Source organism: Hippopotamus amphibius, chromosome 2 (genome assembly GCF_030028045.1).
Source record: "Hippopotamus amphibius kiboko isolate mHipAmp2 chromosome 2, mHipAmp2.hap2, whole genome shotgun sequence".
Taxonomy (NCBI): Eukaryota; Metazoa; Chordata; class Mammalia; order Artiodactyla; family Hippopotamidae; genus Hippopotamus; species Hippopotamus amphibius.
In genome coordinates, this window is record NC_080187.1 from 193,962,983 (window position 1) to 193,981,789 (window position 18,807).

At 34.9% G+C, this 18,807-nt stretch overlaps 1 protein-coding gene across 4 annotated transcripts in view; it reads right to left on the reverse strand.

Moving 5' to 3' along the window:
- DMXL2 (Dmx like 2) overlaps positions 1–18,807 on the reverse strand; it is a 168,689-nt gene that overhangs the window by 30,940 nt on the left and 118,942 nt on the right. For all 4 annotated transcript variants that reach the window (XM_057722413.1, XM_057722411.1, XM_057722414.1 and 1 more), the window contains exons 20-23: positions 15,967–16,136; positions 12,428–12,525; positions 11,823–11,988; positions 4,379–4,643 (exon numbers count right to left, since the gene is read on the reverse strand). In XM_057722413.1, the coding sequence (XP_057578396.1) occupies positions 4,379–4,643; positions 11,823–11,988; positions 12,428–12,525; positions 15,967–16,136 (699 nt within the window). The remainder of the gene's footprint in view (positions 1–4,378; positions 4,644–11,822; positions 11,989–12,427; positions 12,526–15,966; positions 16,137–18,807) is intronic.

Below are 18,807 nucleotides of genomic sequence, written 5' to 3' on the forward strand. Positions count from 1 at the left end.
ATAAAATATGTCAGCATTCCCTCAAAATAAAGGATACTTAAATATTAAACTATGGTATATCCACATAATACGAGCTGAAATAAAAAGAATTTCCCTGTTTTGCTATGGGGTGATAACTAGAATATAAGTAAAAGAAGATGCAGAAAAGCATACATAGTAAACTACCTTTTATCTAAGAAAGTAAAGAGGGAACACATACATACACACACACACTTTTTTTTTTAAAGGGAAGGAGAACACACTAATTTTTTTTTCAATTGGTCCCCTAAAAAGGAAGAGAAGAACAGGGTAGAAAGATAAGGAAATACCCTAATTTTATTTATTTCAAAACCACTTCAACATTTTATATAATTCTAAAAGAAAATTAATTTTTAAAAATTCACAATAAAAGCAAAATTAAACAAATGATTCTTTGTATCAAGTTGGCAGCATAACCAGAAGAGAGGAAATACAAAGTGACTTAAAAATAAGTAATTTGACTGAACATCCTTAGTGGGATATACCATTAAAACAAAAAGGACAGCAAAAAAAGAGAAAAGCTTAAAATGTTCTCTGTAACCATATTGTTATGAAAATATCTGTATCATTATTCTGAAACTATTATATGTATATAAAACAGCAATTAATGTCATAAAAATCCAAGCTTTTCATTATAAGACACAAATTTGAAATCTCAGAAGAACCCTATACTCTATATTTGAATTAGAAATGTCAGTGGGAACACATGTATCTCGCATGGGGGGATTTCCTAGCTTCATTCACTGAAATAGCCTAGAAACAATGATCAAACCAGTAGCCACTAGGATCCCTGTACCCAGTCTGTGGTCTCTAAATATTATTCCCACCTAAAAGGAATCAGTGGTTAAGAAGCCAAGGCAGGTGACATGGTGGCACAGTGGTTAAGAAGCCAAGGCAGTGGTTAAGAAGCCCTGGTGGCACAGTGGTTAAGAAGCCAAGGCAGGGGACATGGGTTCAAGCCCTGGTCCTGGAATATTCCACATGCCGTGGAGCAACTAAGCCCTCAAGCCACAACTACTGAGCCTGCATTTCACAACTACTGGAGCCCATGCACCCAGAGCCTGTGCTCCTCAACAAGAGAAGCCACCGCAGTGAGAAGCCTGTGAACTGCAACAAAGAGTAGTCCCCACTCACCACAACTAGAGAAAGCCCGTGAGCAGCAATGAAGACCCAAGAGAGCCAATAAATAAACAGATAAATTTAAAAATAAACAAATAAATAAAAGGAATCAGGATTCTCTGGAGGAATGGCCATTTCCAGGTCTTGGGCAGGAGATGTTTAAGATGAGCCTGAAACATCCTGCCATAAACTATCAAAGAATAACATCAAAGCATTCAAGAAATTAAAGAGGCTCTGACTGATTAAAGATTAGATAATCTGAGCATCCATAATAATAACCTGCAATGGACTAAAATTCAAATCTAAATCTGTGAATTCAAAATAACCTTAAAAAAATAAAAGCTTTTGGTCACCTCTGTAGGTTGCTAGGGAACCAAGCTATTATTTTGAAAACTGGTAAATAAAAAGAGGAAGAATCAAACATTTATGTTCCCTTTACTATGCATACTCCTGGAATTCAGATAATCAAACCATTGCCAAGGGAGACTGTACTCTAGGGAAGCATTCCAGGTCATAAAGGAAAGATAAAATGACATATTTAGAATATCATCATTTTATTATAAGACACAAATTTTGAAACTAATGAAATAAGGCATGTAGATAGTAGTCACTGATAGCTGTTAATTCCACAAAAAAGCAATAAAAGCTAACATCATGAGTTCCCTGGTAGAAGTACTCCATCCACCTATGAAATATTTCTGCCAAAAAATGTCGTAAAAGCCTATAAAATGTTAATTACCAATTTATAGGAAACACAGAGGACAAGGGAAAAAAACACTAAATGAAATAACAGGGACACAACCAGCAAAATCCAAAAGTCAAGAAACTACAGGACAAACAATCCGACTTCCTTAACCAATAAATTGGCGGGGGGGGGAGGGGTAGGGCAGAGGTAACTAAATATGGATCAAAATAGACAAGAGGCACCTCAACCAATCACAATACACAGGCCTCATCTGGATCTTGATTCAAGCAAATCAACTGTATTAGATTTTATGAGACAATCAGGGAAATCTGAACACTGAGTATTTGATTACTAATAAAATTGTTTTATGTGTTATAACAATAATACGTGTTATAAAGAGTCCTTATTTTTTAGAAATGCATGTTGCAATATTCACAGATGAAATGATCTGTTAGGTGTGCTTCAAAATAAATCTATACAGTACTGAGAAAAGGAGGGAGTGGAAAGGATGGGATTACATACAACATGAGGTTGGTTATGAGTTGATAATTACTGAAACTGGATGACAGAGTCACAGACTTTCATTATATCATTTACTCTTTTATGTATACATAAAAATTTCCCTGATAACAACCTTTTAAAAGTTAACCTGGAAAACATTAAGAAATAAATAGAATCTTCCTTCAGCAAAAATGTGCATGTTCTATTAAAATTACCTGGGTAACTCAGATATTTATTTTTCTTTGAAAGGTTTTGTTTCCTTTCCTTTAAAAAAATTTAAAAATATTTATGGTAGTCCCTCCTTATCTGCAGTTTTGCTTCCCATGGTTGCAGTTACTTGAAGTCCAAAAATATTATGTGGAAAATTTCAGAAATAAACAACTCATAAGTTTTAAATTGCGAGTGGTGCTGAGTAGCATGACGAAATCTCGCACCATTCTGCTCTGTCCTGTCCAGGACAGGAATCATTCTTTGTCCAGAGTATTCCACCCACTAGTCACTTAGTAGCCACTTGATTAACAGATCGACTGCCACGGCATCACAGTGCTTGTGCTCAAGTCACCCTTGTTTTACTTAATAAACAGCCCCACGTGTAAGAGTAGTGATGCAGGCAGTTCATATATGCCAAAGAGAAGCCAGAAGTGCTTCCTTTAAGTGAAAATTTGAAAGTTCTCTATTTAATAAGGAAAATAAAAAAATTTGTAAGCCAAGGGTACTAAGATTTATGGTCAGAACAAATCTTCTACCCATGAAATTGTGAAGCAGGAAAAAGAAATTCATGCTGGTTTTTCTGTCACACCTTAAACTGCAAAAGTTTTGGGCACAGTGCATGGTAAGTGCTTAGTTAAGAAGGAAAAGGTATTGAATTTGTATGGTAAGATTCAGAGTGAGAGAAACCACATTCACATCTTTCATTACAGTATATCGTTATAATTGTTCCATTTTATTTTATTATTAGTCACTGTTGTTAATCCCTTACTGTGCCTAATTTATAAATTAAACTTTATCATATACATATGAAAAAACATACTTCATATAGGATTTGGTACTATCCACAGTCTCAGTCATCCACTGAGGGTCTCGAAATATAATCCCCATGGATAAGGGGCGACTACTGTATTACAATACTATATTTCTTTTTTGGGAAGAAGAAAGTAAAAATTGAGCCTGAATCTCTTTATTCCTGTAAACACTTTTAGTATTTAAAAACAATATGTAATAAAAATAAAAGGCTAGAAAATTATAACTATGGAAAGTTCAAAATGAAAAGTAAAAGCTTGTACCTCCCCACTCCTATTCCCAAAAGATAACCAGTGCCAGTATTTAGTTTCTTGTGATTTATTCCAGAAAACAAAAAAGGGAGAGGGAGTGGGAAATCAGACACAGGAAACAAGAACCATATTGTTCTATACCTTACTTTTTTCATTTACTAATACAGCACATATTAACACATCACTCTACCTCATTTTTAATAGCACATTTTTCTATACTACGGAGATAATTTATTTAACTATTCTACTTATGAATACTTAAAATGTTCCACTTTTACATTATTGCAAACAATGCTGATAGATACCTTCACGGTAAAGAAAGTTTACCACACAAGAATAAAGTCTTGTAGGTCTACATACTAAACCAATATGTATAACAGCCAAAATTTACTTTTTTTTTTTATAAAACTGGCTATTATGATACATGCAAGGAGCTGTGTAATGTGGAAACATTCTGTATGCTTCAGTTTAACATATATGAAATCAGAACAGCATGGTAATCGTATATGCCTTGATATACAGCTATGAGAGTAAAAATGTGTGTGAAGTCTCCTTAGCACTATTCAAATTATGATAACAAAATGCTAGATTCAATTATGGACAGTGACTAAATCTTTAGCCACACAAGAAATTCTGATACTAATTTCTAAAAGTTGAAAAGTAAATGTGGTAATGATTGGCTGTGTGTGTATGTGGCGGGGGGGGAGTATTATCTAAGTGAACATTAGTTCACAAACTGTCTTCTTTTAAAACAAGAAAAAGAGAAACCCACAAAATGTCCTACCTTGATGTTCATCATCTTCCTTTGGTGTTTGTTCCAATAATGTGTCCAAGGCATGGGTGTAATCTTTCATTACCCAATAGGCAAGACTACGTAGGAAAGGATCAGGATGTAATCTTTTGCAGTAGAATCCTGAGCCATCCTTTTGGCAACCCAAAATCTTCTGATTTAGGATGGACAGATAAGTGGATGAAGTCTCAAAATCAGATTCATATAAACGGGCAACTACCATGGCTAGCTGGATATCTTCCATTTTTTCAAGACATACCTATAAATTTAAATATTAAGAAATACTTAATGATAATTATTTAGAGATATGAAATATCCCATTGATATCCTGAAATTATCCATTATCTATATTCTCACAGTAGAGAAAAGAGGTCCAGAGGTTGAGACAGTGACAGGTCGTTAAATGCTTGCTTAACAGCAGATTAAGGAATAGCAGGAAGATTAAGAAACTAGAGCTTAGTAGCTTTCAGCCTAGAAAGATCATTTATAAAATAAGCATAAAACAAAGCATACCAACACTAGCTCAGACTCAGATCAATTCAAATAACATTCATCTTTAAATTAAATACCACTTGCAACATTTGAATTTATTATATACATCAGTTCCTCTTGATTGCCAAATGTAATTCCATATAAACATAATTATTATTTTAATAGAATCTTCTACTTAGATAGCAAATAACTTAAGAAATAAAGCCACATACTCTATTCTCACTCCCTCTGAGTTTATATTCTAAAGTAACTACTCATCTGAGAATCTGAGGTCATTCACGCATTATGAGTATCTATCACTCAATCAACATTTCTCTTCTTTGCCTGAGTATCTTCTAGGCTACACTTCCCATTTCAAAACTATAAATATTTGTTATTTTTAAAAAAATCAGAGGGAGAAAGATGGCGGTGAAGTAGAAGCACGTGGAATGCATCCCTCTCCACAGATGCAACAGCAATACATCAAAAAATGCAATAATTCCCACAGAGAACCAGCTGAACACCAGCAGTAGACCTTGGATAGCAGAAAGGACTGCAAAGATCCTGACATAACTGGGGACAAGCAACCTCTGAAGTCTGGACTACTCGATCAGAAGTCAAGTAGGAGGCTCCTGGGAGGAAGCACTGAATCGGGATGCTAGACTACTAGGGAGTCCTCAGCCACAGGGAAGCCTAACTGCAGAGAACTCTCATGGAGCCCTGTAACAGAGTCTAAGACCTAGCTTCGTCTGACTGTCCGCAACTGCCAGCGTTGGACACCTCACACCAAACTACAAACAAGACAAGAACACAAACCCACCCATCAGCACACAGACTACCTAAAGCCATATTAAGGTCACAGATACCCTAAAACACACCACCTGACCCAGCCCTGCTCATCAGAGAGAAAAGACACAGAGCCAGACACCGGAAAGCAGGCACTAGCCCCCCCACCAGGAAGCCTACTGAAGACACTGGACAAACCCCATCACAGGGGGCAGAGGGCAGAAACAAGAGGAATTACTACAAAGCAGCATAGGGAAAAGGGACAGCAAATCCTATAAATGAGACAAAATGAGAAAACAAAGAAACAGCATGCAGGCAAAAGAGCAGGAAGAAAACCCACACAACCAAATAAATGAAGAGGAAATAGGAAAAATGCCTGAAAAAGAATTCAGAGTGATGACAGTAAAGACGATCCAAAATCTCGATAACAAAATAGAGAAAGTACAAGAAACAGTTAATAAGGACTCAGAGGAACTCAAGAACAAACAAACAGTAATGGACAACAAAATAACTGAAATTAAAAATATTCTAGATGGTATAAACAGCAGAATAACTGAGGCAGAAGAACGAGTAAGTGAGCTGGAAGATAGAATGGGGGAAATAACTGCCACAGAGCAGGAAAAAGAAAAAAGAATAAAAAAAAAAATGGAATACAGTCTCAGAGACCTTGGTGACAACACTAAGCGCACCAACATTAGATCACAGGCATCCCAGAAGAAGATGAAAGAAAAGAAAAGGTCTGAGAAAATATTTGAAGAGGTTATAGTGGAAACTTCCTCAACATGGGAAAGGAAATAATTAATCAACTCCAAGAAGCACACAGAGTCCCATACAGAATAAACCCAAGGAGAAATACACCAAGACACATGTTAATCAAACTAACGACAATTAAACACAAAGAAAAAATATTAAAAGCAGCAAGAGAAAAGCAACAAATAACATATAAAGGAAAACCCATAAGGATAACAGCTGACCTTTCTACAGAAACTCTGCAGGCCAGAAGGGAATGGTAGGAAATACTGACAGTCCTGAAAGAGAAAAACCTACAGCCAAGAATACTCTACCCAACAAGAATCTCATTCAGATTCGACAGAGAAATCAAAAGCTTTACAGACAAGCAAAAGTTAAGAGAATTCAGCACCACCAAACCAGCCTTACAACAAGTGCTAAAGGAACTTCTCTAAGTAGGAAACACAAGAAAAGGAAAACACCTACAAAAACAAACCCAAGACAATTAAGAAAATGGTAATAGAAACACACATGTCAATAATCACCTCAAATGTAAATGGATTAAATGCTCCAACCAAAAGACACAGACTGGCTGAATGGATACAAAAACAAGACCCTTCTATATGCTGCCTACAAGAAACCCACTTCAGACCAAGGGATACATATAGACTGAAAGGAAAGTAAAGGGATGGAAAAAGATATTCCATGCAAATGGAAGTCAAGAGAAAGCTAGAGTAGCAATACTCATACCAGACAAATTAGACTTTAAAGTAAAGACTATTATAAGAGACAAGGAAGGACACTACATAATGATCAAGGAATCCATTCAAGAAGAACATATCACAATGGTAAATATCTATGCCCCCAACACAGGAGCACCTCAATATATAAGGCAAATGCTAACAGCCATAAAAGGGGACATCAACAGTAACACAACAATAGTGGGAGACTTGAACACCCCACTTACATCAATGGACAGATCATCCAAACAGAAAATAAATAAGGACACACAAGCTTTAAATGACACATTAGACCATCTCGACTTAATTGATATTTATAGGACATTCCATCCAAAAACAACAGAATACACTTTCTTCTCAAGTGCACACGGAACATTTTCCAGGATAGATCACATCTTGGGTCACAAATCAAACCTTGGCAAATTCAAGAAAACTGAAATCATATCAAGCATCTCCTCAGACCACAACGCCATGAGACTAGATATCAATTACAGGAAAAAAAATTGCAAAAAATACAAACACGTGGAGGCTAAACAATTCACTATTAAACAACCAAGAAATCATTTAAGAAATCAAAGAAGAAATCAAAAAATATCCAGAAACAAATGACAATGAAAAGACAACAACCCAAAATCTATGGGATGCAGCAAAAGCAGTTCTAAGAGGGAAGTTTATATCAATACAGTCCTACCTTAAGAAACAAGAAAAATATCGAATAAACAACCTAACCTTACACCTAAAACAATTAGAAAAAGAACAAAGAAACCCCAAAGTGAACAGAAGGAAAGAAATCATAAAGATCAGAGCAGAAATAAATGAAAAAGAAAGGAAGGAAGCAATAGCAAAAATTAATAAAACTAAAAGCTTGTTCTTTGAGAAGATTAACAAAATTGATAAACCATTAGCAAGACTTATCAGGTAAAAAAGGGAGAAGACGCAAATCAACAGAATTAGAAATGAAAAGGGAGAAGTAACAAAGGACACCACAGAAATATAAAAGATCATGAGAGACTACTACAAGCAACTATATGCCAATCAATTGGATAACCTGGAAGAAATGGATACATTCTTAGAAAAATACAATCTTCCAAGACTGAACCAGGAAGAAAGAGAAACTATGAACAGACCAATCACAAGCAATGAAATTGAGACTGCGATTAAAAATCTCCCAACACACAAAAGCCCAGGGCCAGATGGATTCCCAGGCAAATTCTATCAAACATTTCGAGAAGAGCTAACACCTATCCTTCTCAGTCTCTTCCAAAATATAGCAGAAGGAGGAACACTCCCAAACTCATTCTACGAGGCCATCATTACGCTAATACCAAAACCAGGCAGATGCTACAAAAAAAGAAAATTACGGACCAATATCACTGATGAATATAGATGCAAAAATCCTCAACAAAATACTAGCTGAAAGAATCCAACAGCACATTAAAAAGATCATACACCATGATCAAGTGGGGTTTATTCCTGGAATGCAAGCATTCTTCAATATACACAAATCAATCAATGTGATACATCATATCAACAAACTGAAGGATAAAAACCATATGATCATCTCAATAGATGCAGAAAAAGCTTTTGACAAAATTCAACATCCATTTATGATAAAAGCTCTCCAGAAAATGGGCACAGAAGGAAATTACCTCAACATAATAAAAGCCATATATGAGAAAACAAAAGCCAACACTGTTCTAAATGGGGAAAAACTGAAAGAATTCCCTCTAAGAACAGGAACAAGACAAGGGTGTCCACTCTCACCATTATTATCCAACAAAGTTTTGGAAGTTTTAGCCACAGCAGTCAGAGAAGAAAATGAAATAAAAGGAATCCAAATTGGAAAAGAAAACGTAAAAGTGTCACTCTTTGCAGATGACATGATATTATACATAGAAAACCCAAAAGACTCTACCAGAAAACTGCTAGCACTAATTGATGAGTTTAGTAAAGTAGCAGGATACAAAATTAATGTGCAGAAATCTCTTGCATTCCTATACACTAACAATGAAAGAGCAGAAAGAGAAATTAAGGAAACACTCTCATTCACCACTGCAACAAAAAGAATAAAATACCTAGGGGTACACCTGCCTAAGGAGGCAAAAGACCTATATGCAGAAAACTATAAGACACTGATGAAAGAAATCAAAGACAATACAAACAGATGGAGAGACATACCATGTTCCTGGATTGGAAGAACCAACATTGTGAAAATGACTATCCTACCCAAAGCAATTTACAGATTCAATGCAATCCTTATTAAATTACCAACCGCATTTTTCACAGAACTAGAACAAGAAATCTTACAATTTGTATGGAAATGCAAAAGACCCCGAATAGCCAAAGCAATCTTGAGAAGGAAAGACGGAGTTAGTGGAATTAGGCTTCCTGACTTCAAACTATACTACAAGGCCACAGTGATCAAGACAGTATGGTACTGGCACAAAAATAGAAAGGAAGATCAATGGAACAGAACAGAGAACTCAGAGGTAAGCCCAAGCACATATGGGCACCTTATCTTTGACAAAGAAGGCAAGAACATACAATGGAAAAAAGACAGCCTCTTCAATAAGTGGTGCTGGGAAAATTGGACAGCGACATCTAAAAGAATGAAATTAGAACACTTCCTAACACCATACGCAAAAAGAAACTCAAAATGGATTAAAGACCTAAATGTGAGGCCAGACGCTATAAAACTCCTAGAGGAAAACATAGGCAGAACACTCTATGAAATACATCAAAGCAAGATCCTTTTTGACCCACCTCCTAGAATCATGGAAATAAAATCAAGAATAAACAAATGGAACCTAACGAAACTTAAAAGCTTTTGCACAGTGAAAGAAACCATAAATGAGACACAAAGACAACCCTCATAATGGGAGAAAATACTTGCCAATGAAGCAACGGACAAAGGATTAATCTCCAAAATATACAAGCAGCTCATGCAGCTTAATACCAAAAAAGCAAATAACCCAATCCACAAACGGGCGGAAGGCCTAAATAGACATTTCTCCGAAGAAGACGTACAGATGGCCAACAAACACATGAAAAGATGCTCAACATCACTAATCATTAGAGAAATGCAAGTCAAAGCCACAATGAGGTATCACCTCACACCAGTCAGAATGGCCATCAACAAAACATCTAGAAACAATAAATGTCGGAGAGGATGTGGAGAAAAGGGAACTCTCTTGCACTGTTGGTTGGAATGTAAGTTGGTACAGCCACTATGGAAAACAGTTTGGAGGTTCCTTCAAAAACTAAAAATAGAACTACCATATGATACAGTAATCCCACTACTGCCCATATACCCAGAGAAAACCATCATCCAAAAAGAAACATGCATCATAATGTTCACTGCAGCACTGTTTACAACAGCCAGGACATGGAAGCAACCTAAATGCCCATCAACAGATGAATGGATAAAGAAGATGTGGCACATACATACAATGGAATATTACTCAGCCATAAAAAGGAATGAAATGGAGCTATATGTAATGAGGTGGATAGACCTAGAGTCTGTCATACAGAGCATAGTAAGCCAGAAAGAGAAAAACAAATACCATATGCTAACTCATATATACAGAATCTAAAAAAATGGTACTGATGAACCCAGCAACAGGGCAAGAATAAGGATGCAGATACAGAGAATGGACTGGAGGACACGGGGTTGGGGGGGGGGGGATGCAAAGGGGAAGCTGGGACAAAGTGAGAGAGTAGCATAGACATATTTACGCTATCAGCTGTAAAATATATAGGTAGCGGGAAGATGCTGTATAACAAAGGGAGATCAACTCGATGATGGGTGATGCCTTAGAGGGCCAGGACAGGGAGGGTGGGAGGGAGTCACAGGAGGAAGGGGATATGGGGATATATGTCTAAATACAACTGGTTCACTTTGGTGTACCTCAGAAACTGGTACAAGAGTGTAAATCAATTATATTACAATGAAGAGCTTAAAAAAATGAATGAATAAATAAATTAAATAAATAAATAAAATCATACACTTGAGATGTTTAAAATATGACTAATTCTAAACATAAAGTACTTTCATTGTGTTGGATATTTCCTATTTTTTCTATGATGTATTATTCCCAATTATATTTTTCCTTCACCTGTTTAAATTATTCATCATAATAATAGGTATCCTAAGAGGAATATCTCATAAATAAACAGAAATATTTGTAATTACTCTCTTAGTCAGATTACATATCAAAAAATGCAAAGTTTTACCTCTTCCCATTTACCTTCCAATATCTAAGACAACTACATTACAAAACAGTATAAATTGCAATCTCAGTGCCTTATCTATGAATTTCATTTAGAGGAAAAAGAACTTAAAATATCTGCCTTTCTACATCAAGTAAGGAGATTGTGACCTATACATACTTAAATAGTTCATAATTACAAGATGGCCAGGAAGAAGATACTCATAAACCATTTTTTGCCATTTTTTCCATACATTTATACTTGAAATGCATATACTTATTTTGAAATGCAATACTCTCTATATAAAATTTTTCATTGATGTTTCTACGTGAATTTATTTATAATTCCATTATCATCATGCCACTATTTAAGTTAATAACCTCTTAGTTATTCTCTACCCTCTATCCTTACAAACACACAACCAAACTTTACAATCTCCTCCACGACCTTTCCAAGTTTTCACGCTCTTATGGGTATTTCATAGCATGTTTTCTTAGTTATACCTCAATGGCATCTTTCAATGAACCAGCTAACAAGAAAAAAGCAGCAGATTGTTCAAAGCGTTGTTTTCCAAGTAAAGAGAAAGCATTTTTCAAAGCAGCTTTACGCCATCTATCTTCATTAAAGTTGTGGCTGAAAAATGTTGTCATTTTTTCATCATGCTGTGATCTGGAAACCAGAGCACAAACATCAGTGGTTAAACCAAATTTAAAATATTTTTAATCCTTTACAGAATATATGAAAATAGAAAATGAAAGCCTCAAACATCCATCTAAAAGAAGAACAATAACAACTTTAGTAACAGATACTTGTTATCAAGCTTCCCTTCATTTCTTCTAATAAGGAAAACTCAAAATACCTTATATATACATAAATAGGAAGAAAGAGCACTCTTTACGTTCCAAAGTGCTTTATCTACTTACTTTAAACAATATCCCATTCTTTAGGTTAAGTTCAAATGATATTGTGCCTATATTTTTGGCAGATAAAGGAACCAAGGCACAAAAAGGGAAACTGATTTAACTAAGTACTTTCAAAAGCATTATGTTACTGATTCACAGCACAATCTTCATTCCATTAAACCATATTAAGCATCGAGGCAATTTACCTAAACAGACCCCACACTACTGCTTTCTTCTTCATTGAAAGGTAGAATAATGCAGCATCCAAGGCATCATTGTTCCTTTGAAAAGAAGCTTTGGCAACCTAAATGGTCAATAAAAAATTATATTGAATTAACTACTTGATAAAAGAATTACTACAATTAATGCTTTCCTACTACTTGCATGGCTGATAGAAACTAGGAAGATGGCAAGAATTGACTCTATTCCACAATCTCCAGTAGCTTATAATACATACTCCTAGAGACAACCATTTGTATACCAGTAATTACAATAAACATAATAACAGCAACTAGTATTTACTGACTACTTACCATGTACCAGACACCTTTCATTTATTTTACTTAATCACCACGATCCAAGAGGTACTATTATTATCCCCATTTTACACACGAGGTGACTGAGACACAGAGAGGTTAACTGAATTACCTAAAGTCACACAGTAAGTAGGGGTGCAAAAGGGATTAGAATCCAGGTAGTAATAAAACTGTCTAACATAAGAAACAGTAAAGAATGCAGATTTGATAGGTGAGACCTTTTCTCTTCTTTTGGCCACGCTGCATAGCTTGCAGGATTTTAGTTCCTGGACCAGGGATAGAATCCGGGACCCCAGAAATGAAAGCTGAGAGTCCTAACCACTGGACTGCCAGGGAATTCCTGGTGAGACCTTTTCTTGAAAATTAAACATATTAAATTTCTTAAGGTTTTGTAAAAGTAAAATGCTGACTTCTATGGTATGTATATGTGAGTTCACAATTTAAAGCTCTCTCAACTAATATTGATACAGACATCTGTGAATAAATGTCATACTCACACACACGCATACACACACATTTAAAAAACTATGTACAAAAATAAATGTTCTAGTTTTTTTTAAAATATAATAGTCTGTTACTTTTCAATCATATTTTAACAATTCTAAAGGAGTGACACATTCTTTCTGGCATGTAATTAAAATACCAGTGGTTGAAGCTCCATTATTTTGAAGGGCTTTCAAATTTTAGTTCTTAGAAATTCCATGAGAAAAAGTCTTAATGAATACATAATTCCCCATGTACCATAACTAATAATTTCCTTTGAGCCATATGACCAAAGTTGCTGAATTTATACAGAACCAATCAACTCAATGTAAGTTTAAAAATTATTAAGCCAGTAACATTATTGTACATAATCATACTGTTTTGAATACAGTACCATACAGATTGTATATTTCTTAAAGATACTGAGATGACCTCTGCAAATAACAAGTTGAGAGGCCTAACTATAAAAAAAAACAATTGATGTTTTATTAGCTAACACTGACTGATGGTAGAGCAGGAAGCTACCACGGCATGAGAGAGAGGGGGAAGATACCTAAAATCACATCACAAAAATGCTTTATTTTCAATGCTTTTATTTCGCTTCCCTTTTTCAGTATTTTCTCTGCATTCAATGATTTAACTTAGTACTTCAGTGTTTAATAATTTTTACAAGGATTTTTATGTATCTTCAGCTAATGATTTATAATATATATTTCAAGGGAAAAAATTTTACATGTCCCTCTGATTTAATTTTAAGAGATAAGTTACTTGTGAAAATAAATCACGTGTATATATTAGAAATACTCAATTATAATGACACAACACACTGTTGACAAGAAACTAAAGAGACTTTGTAGGCAACATAGGAACATTTCAGATAAAATATGTCCTCCTCTTTTTCCATTGCTTTAGGATATGAAAAAAATTTAATGGGGACTTCCCAGAAGTCCAATGGTTAGGACTCGATACTTTCACTGACAAGGGCATGGGTTCAATCCCTGGTCTGGAAACTAACTGAGATCCCACAGCCGTGCAACACAGCCAAAAAAAAAATTAATGTAGATACTGTGTAATTTATATTCTATAAGAATTAATTTCCTTCTACATCAGACATTAGAAACTACATCTCTTGGTTGGTATGAGAACAAATTCCTTCTTACATCTGCCTATTTTGAGAAGAGAATTGCTTGTATCTTATTGGCAGCCTTACACGTAGCAGGAAAATGACACCTTTACACTCACATTTCAGTCTGTTATCTGAGGACCACGACACCAGAATCACAGGATGCTAATTAAGATGAAGATGGCACAGCCCTACCTCCCATAACCTACTAAATGAAAACTTCTAAGAGTGGAAGTGAAGGACGTATGTTTCAAATAAGTTTGCCAGGTGATTCTTCAGACACTAAAATTTGAGAACTACTACTGCAGAGGAATAAATTCCTCTTGGGAGAAATGAATTTATGCTCCACAAATGTAGTATCAATAATTGTACTTCTGAGAATTTCAATGGACTCCTAAAAGTAAACAAAACAATGACAATTCCACTCTCATAACCATGTCAGAGTAAAAAGGGTACAAAGTAAATCCAACACTTTTAAATAATGGGAGTTTGGGCTGGTTACCTAACTTCTCTGAGTCGTATTCTATCAGGTGGAAAACAGAGATGGTAACATGTGGCTAACGAGATTACATGAAATCATTTTATGTAAAGCAACTAGTACCAACCCTGGTACACAGAAGGTGCTCAATAATGGTTAGTTTCTGCAACACTGAAACAATTTTCAGCTTCTACTAAAACATTTTTTAAGCATTCTATAAATATTTATTAAATTATTGAATAAATGCATTGATAAGAAAAACACCTCTATACTAAGAAAACAGTATGAACACCTCCTACTTGGTAGATTTTGGCTTAATGCTAAGCTTTGGTGTACAAGGTATTTCATTAGTTTCTACTAAAACATTTTTAACATTTTTTTTCTACTATAAAACTGATTTCAAAAACCTATCTTAAAATTTATAGCATGTTTCATTTGCTACCACAGATATCCTCTTCAAGTGCACACAAATCAAAAAATTTTGAAAGCTATTTTAAATGTGCAAAGGAAGTCTGCTATTTATTAAGCTAGCCATGCAGAGAATCTTTTATATAAAAATAATGACTTGGGACTTCCCTGGTTGGGTCAAGTGGTTAAGACTCTGCGCTTCCACTGCAGCAGGCAAGGGACCAATCCCTGGTTGGGGAACTAAGACCCCACATGGCACAAGGTGCAGCCAAAATAAAGATAGATAGATAGATAGATAGATAGATAGATAGATAGATAGATAGATAGATAGATAGATAGATAGATAGATAGATAGATTAGATAGATAGACAGATAGATAGATAGATAAGTAAACAGAATGATTTTTCTATGTAATGTATGTAACTGACATACAGTTTGCATTTCCTTAAACTAGGACACACCTCAACTGATAGCACAAAACACTGCTATTCCATAAATGTTATATACTTAGTATACATGGCAAAAGACAAGTGATATACTGTAGGGACATTTTATAAAGATCAAGTTTTAGTTTTAAAGGTCCAAAAATTTTTATTTAAGAAATCCTCAAGATCTCAAGATGTACATACTAATCCTTCACCACAGGTTTTCTGGAAGATAATATCTTTCATGCTTTAAGAAAAGACTTAAGTTCAAAATCTAATGAAGTAAAGTTACCTTTTCAATGCATCTTCGTAGTGTGTTAATATTCCTGACCCACCAACCTATTCCCATAGCTCTTAACTCAGACCACTGAGGGTCCCCTCTCTGAATTGCTGGAATCATATTAATCAGCTCTTCCTCAGCCTCAGAATGAAAAGCCCAGGCAAAATGGCAAGTAGACACACCTAAATTAGAAAAACAAAATAATAAGCTTCAGAACCATATCAAAACAAAAACAAAAACAATTTTTTACATAATCATGTATTTATTCATTCTGGAAAGAATTTTCAAGTAGAAAAAAAAAGTATGAAAGGATTTCATCATTCAGGATTTGATAGTATAAGCTTCTAAATACAAGATTACTGACAGGATACACAAAACCAAACTCTTTTTCTGAAACATATTTGATGCAAGAATAGAGATATTAAAACTTAATCACTGGAAAGAAAGATATTTGAATATCAAGCCACTCATATGTACATACACACACCAAACTGATCAAGAGTAAAAGCTCTGGTCAAGTCAAAACATACTGGTCTATGTACATGGATGTTGTTTCACAGTGCCACTCACTTGCAGACCATAACCTTCAGTACTGGATACTGAAAACTGCCCCATCATCCCTCAGGCCAAGGAGCTACACGACACTTCAAAGCAAGCTCTAAGCTTGATGAAAGTTTCAGGGAAGAACAGTCAGGAGGCACATTCCTCTGCCTTTGGTGCCTCAGTTAAAAAGAGTTTAAAGCTGCCTAATTACTGATGGCACATGGCAAACACTTTTTTGCCCTGGTAAAAGACTGACATGGATCTAGGCTGTATTTAGAGGTAATAAAATGGGTTCAGTGACACCCTCAATGAGTCTGTCAATAGCTGAACAACTGGTAACACCTTCCTCCACTTAGAGCAGGTGAAGAAGAAACATGAGAGAAGTGAACCACGGAGTGATGTCAGATAGTGGGAATGCTGCCAGGAAGAACCCTAAGAATCCCAGGAAAGAAGCCAGGTGAGTCGAATCAGCCATATATAAGAATCCATGTGGAAACAAAGAGATGACTGAGGTCAATAACAGTCTCACAGTCACATTACGAGGGACTCTCAATGCTGTAAGGCCATCAATATTACCATATATAATCTTTTTCATCAACAACTACTATATAGATTTCCCATATAGTTTAAAGTTTTTCTAATAATTACTGCTTCCCAACAGTTCCTTTGGAAAGTATAAAAAAACTATTAGGACCATTTTGAATAATAATCTTAAGTCTTTTAAATTCCTCATTGCTAACATTTATATACAACTGTGTTTGAAACCAAATCACAAAATCGATGCAACGAGTCTTAACTGTCACTACAAATTTAGGGGGAAAATGGACAAAACTTAAAAACGTCAATTTGTATTTTTTCAGAACCTAAAAAGCAGATTAATTTTCTCACTATTTAAATCTGATTTAAGAAATAATCACTGCAAGAAATCACCAGAAAAAACTGACACTTTGCTTTAGAAACTGCTATTATAAGGCAATGCAAAATGCACACTTTTGCTGTTATAAAATTAATATAAAATAATAATATAAAATATGTTCTATACTCAAATGAAATTTCATTGATTACATTTTTGGTAGGACTAAAAGGAAACAAAAATACACACAGGTATGTCAGAGGAACTTGGTTCAGAAAGAAGATTAAGAGAGCAGTGACTATATTTGGAAACCTAACTATTAGAAGTGAAAAAAGGTATTAGGAAGAAAACAAACAGGGGCATCAACAGGCACTTGGTTTTATTTGCCCACCAATGGCAGGCTATTCTCTGCAATACATCTCTGTTCTTCTTAGCTTGTCTACTAGCTACGTAACTTCTTCTCAGACCATCACCTACTATACCAGTCACTTTTCTCATCTCCAATGTTTTAACTGTATCAAAGAGAAAATGGAATTGGACAAAGCTTTAGAAATTTGAGGTGTTTTAGGTCTCCGTAGGCAATGTACACAATTGTCATGAAGTGATTCAATACCATATGACCATCATTTAAAACTAAAATTTTAAACTTTAAAACTAAAATTTGAGATACCATTTTTTAAACCTATTCCAAATGGCACAGACTGTTTTAAATGATAATATCAAATGTTGCAGTAAGTTGAGTTTTGGCATCATCAAACGCTGGTTCTGGGAATGTAAATGAGCACAGTCTTTCTGAAAGTAGCAATACTTATCAAGAGTTAAGCATTTTCAAGCCCTTTGATTCTGTAATTTCACTACTAGAAAACAAACATGAGGAAGTAATCAGATATACACATAAATATTTATATGGAATGTTATAAACTCATTTATTAACAGTGATAATTCAAATAGGAAAAAATAGCAAAATTTTTTATTTTTAGAAGAAAATATAGGACTAGATAGATAAATTATAGTTTAAAAACATGACAGAATATTAGACTTCTGTTTAGAACCATATTTCCAAAGAACATTTACTGAGGGTAAAGGGTAAGGGGTAAGTACTATGGGTAATAACAAACATAAAAGCCTGGTATTCTAGGTCCTACAATACTAAAGCATATTTTATGGGGCTGTATCCAGGATGTTGGTTTCAAAAGGTACACAGCCCACTGCACTGGAATTCTATTTCCAACTCTATTAATAAATAGCCCTATATCTTGGCAGGTCACTTTAAACTCCACAGTTTTGATTTTTTTAATCTATAAGTTGGGGGCTGATATAAATCTACATATCTCAAATCTGGGTGTGTGGCAGTGTGCTGGGAGTATACAAATCTACTGAATTACTATATGGCAGATATTCCTGAAACATCAGCCTTACTTATAAGTAAATAACTTAGAACATAATGTTTATATTAA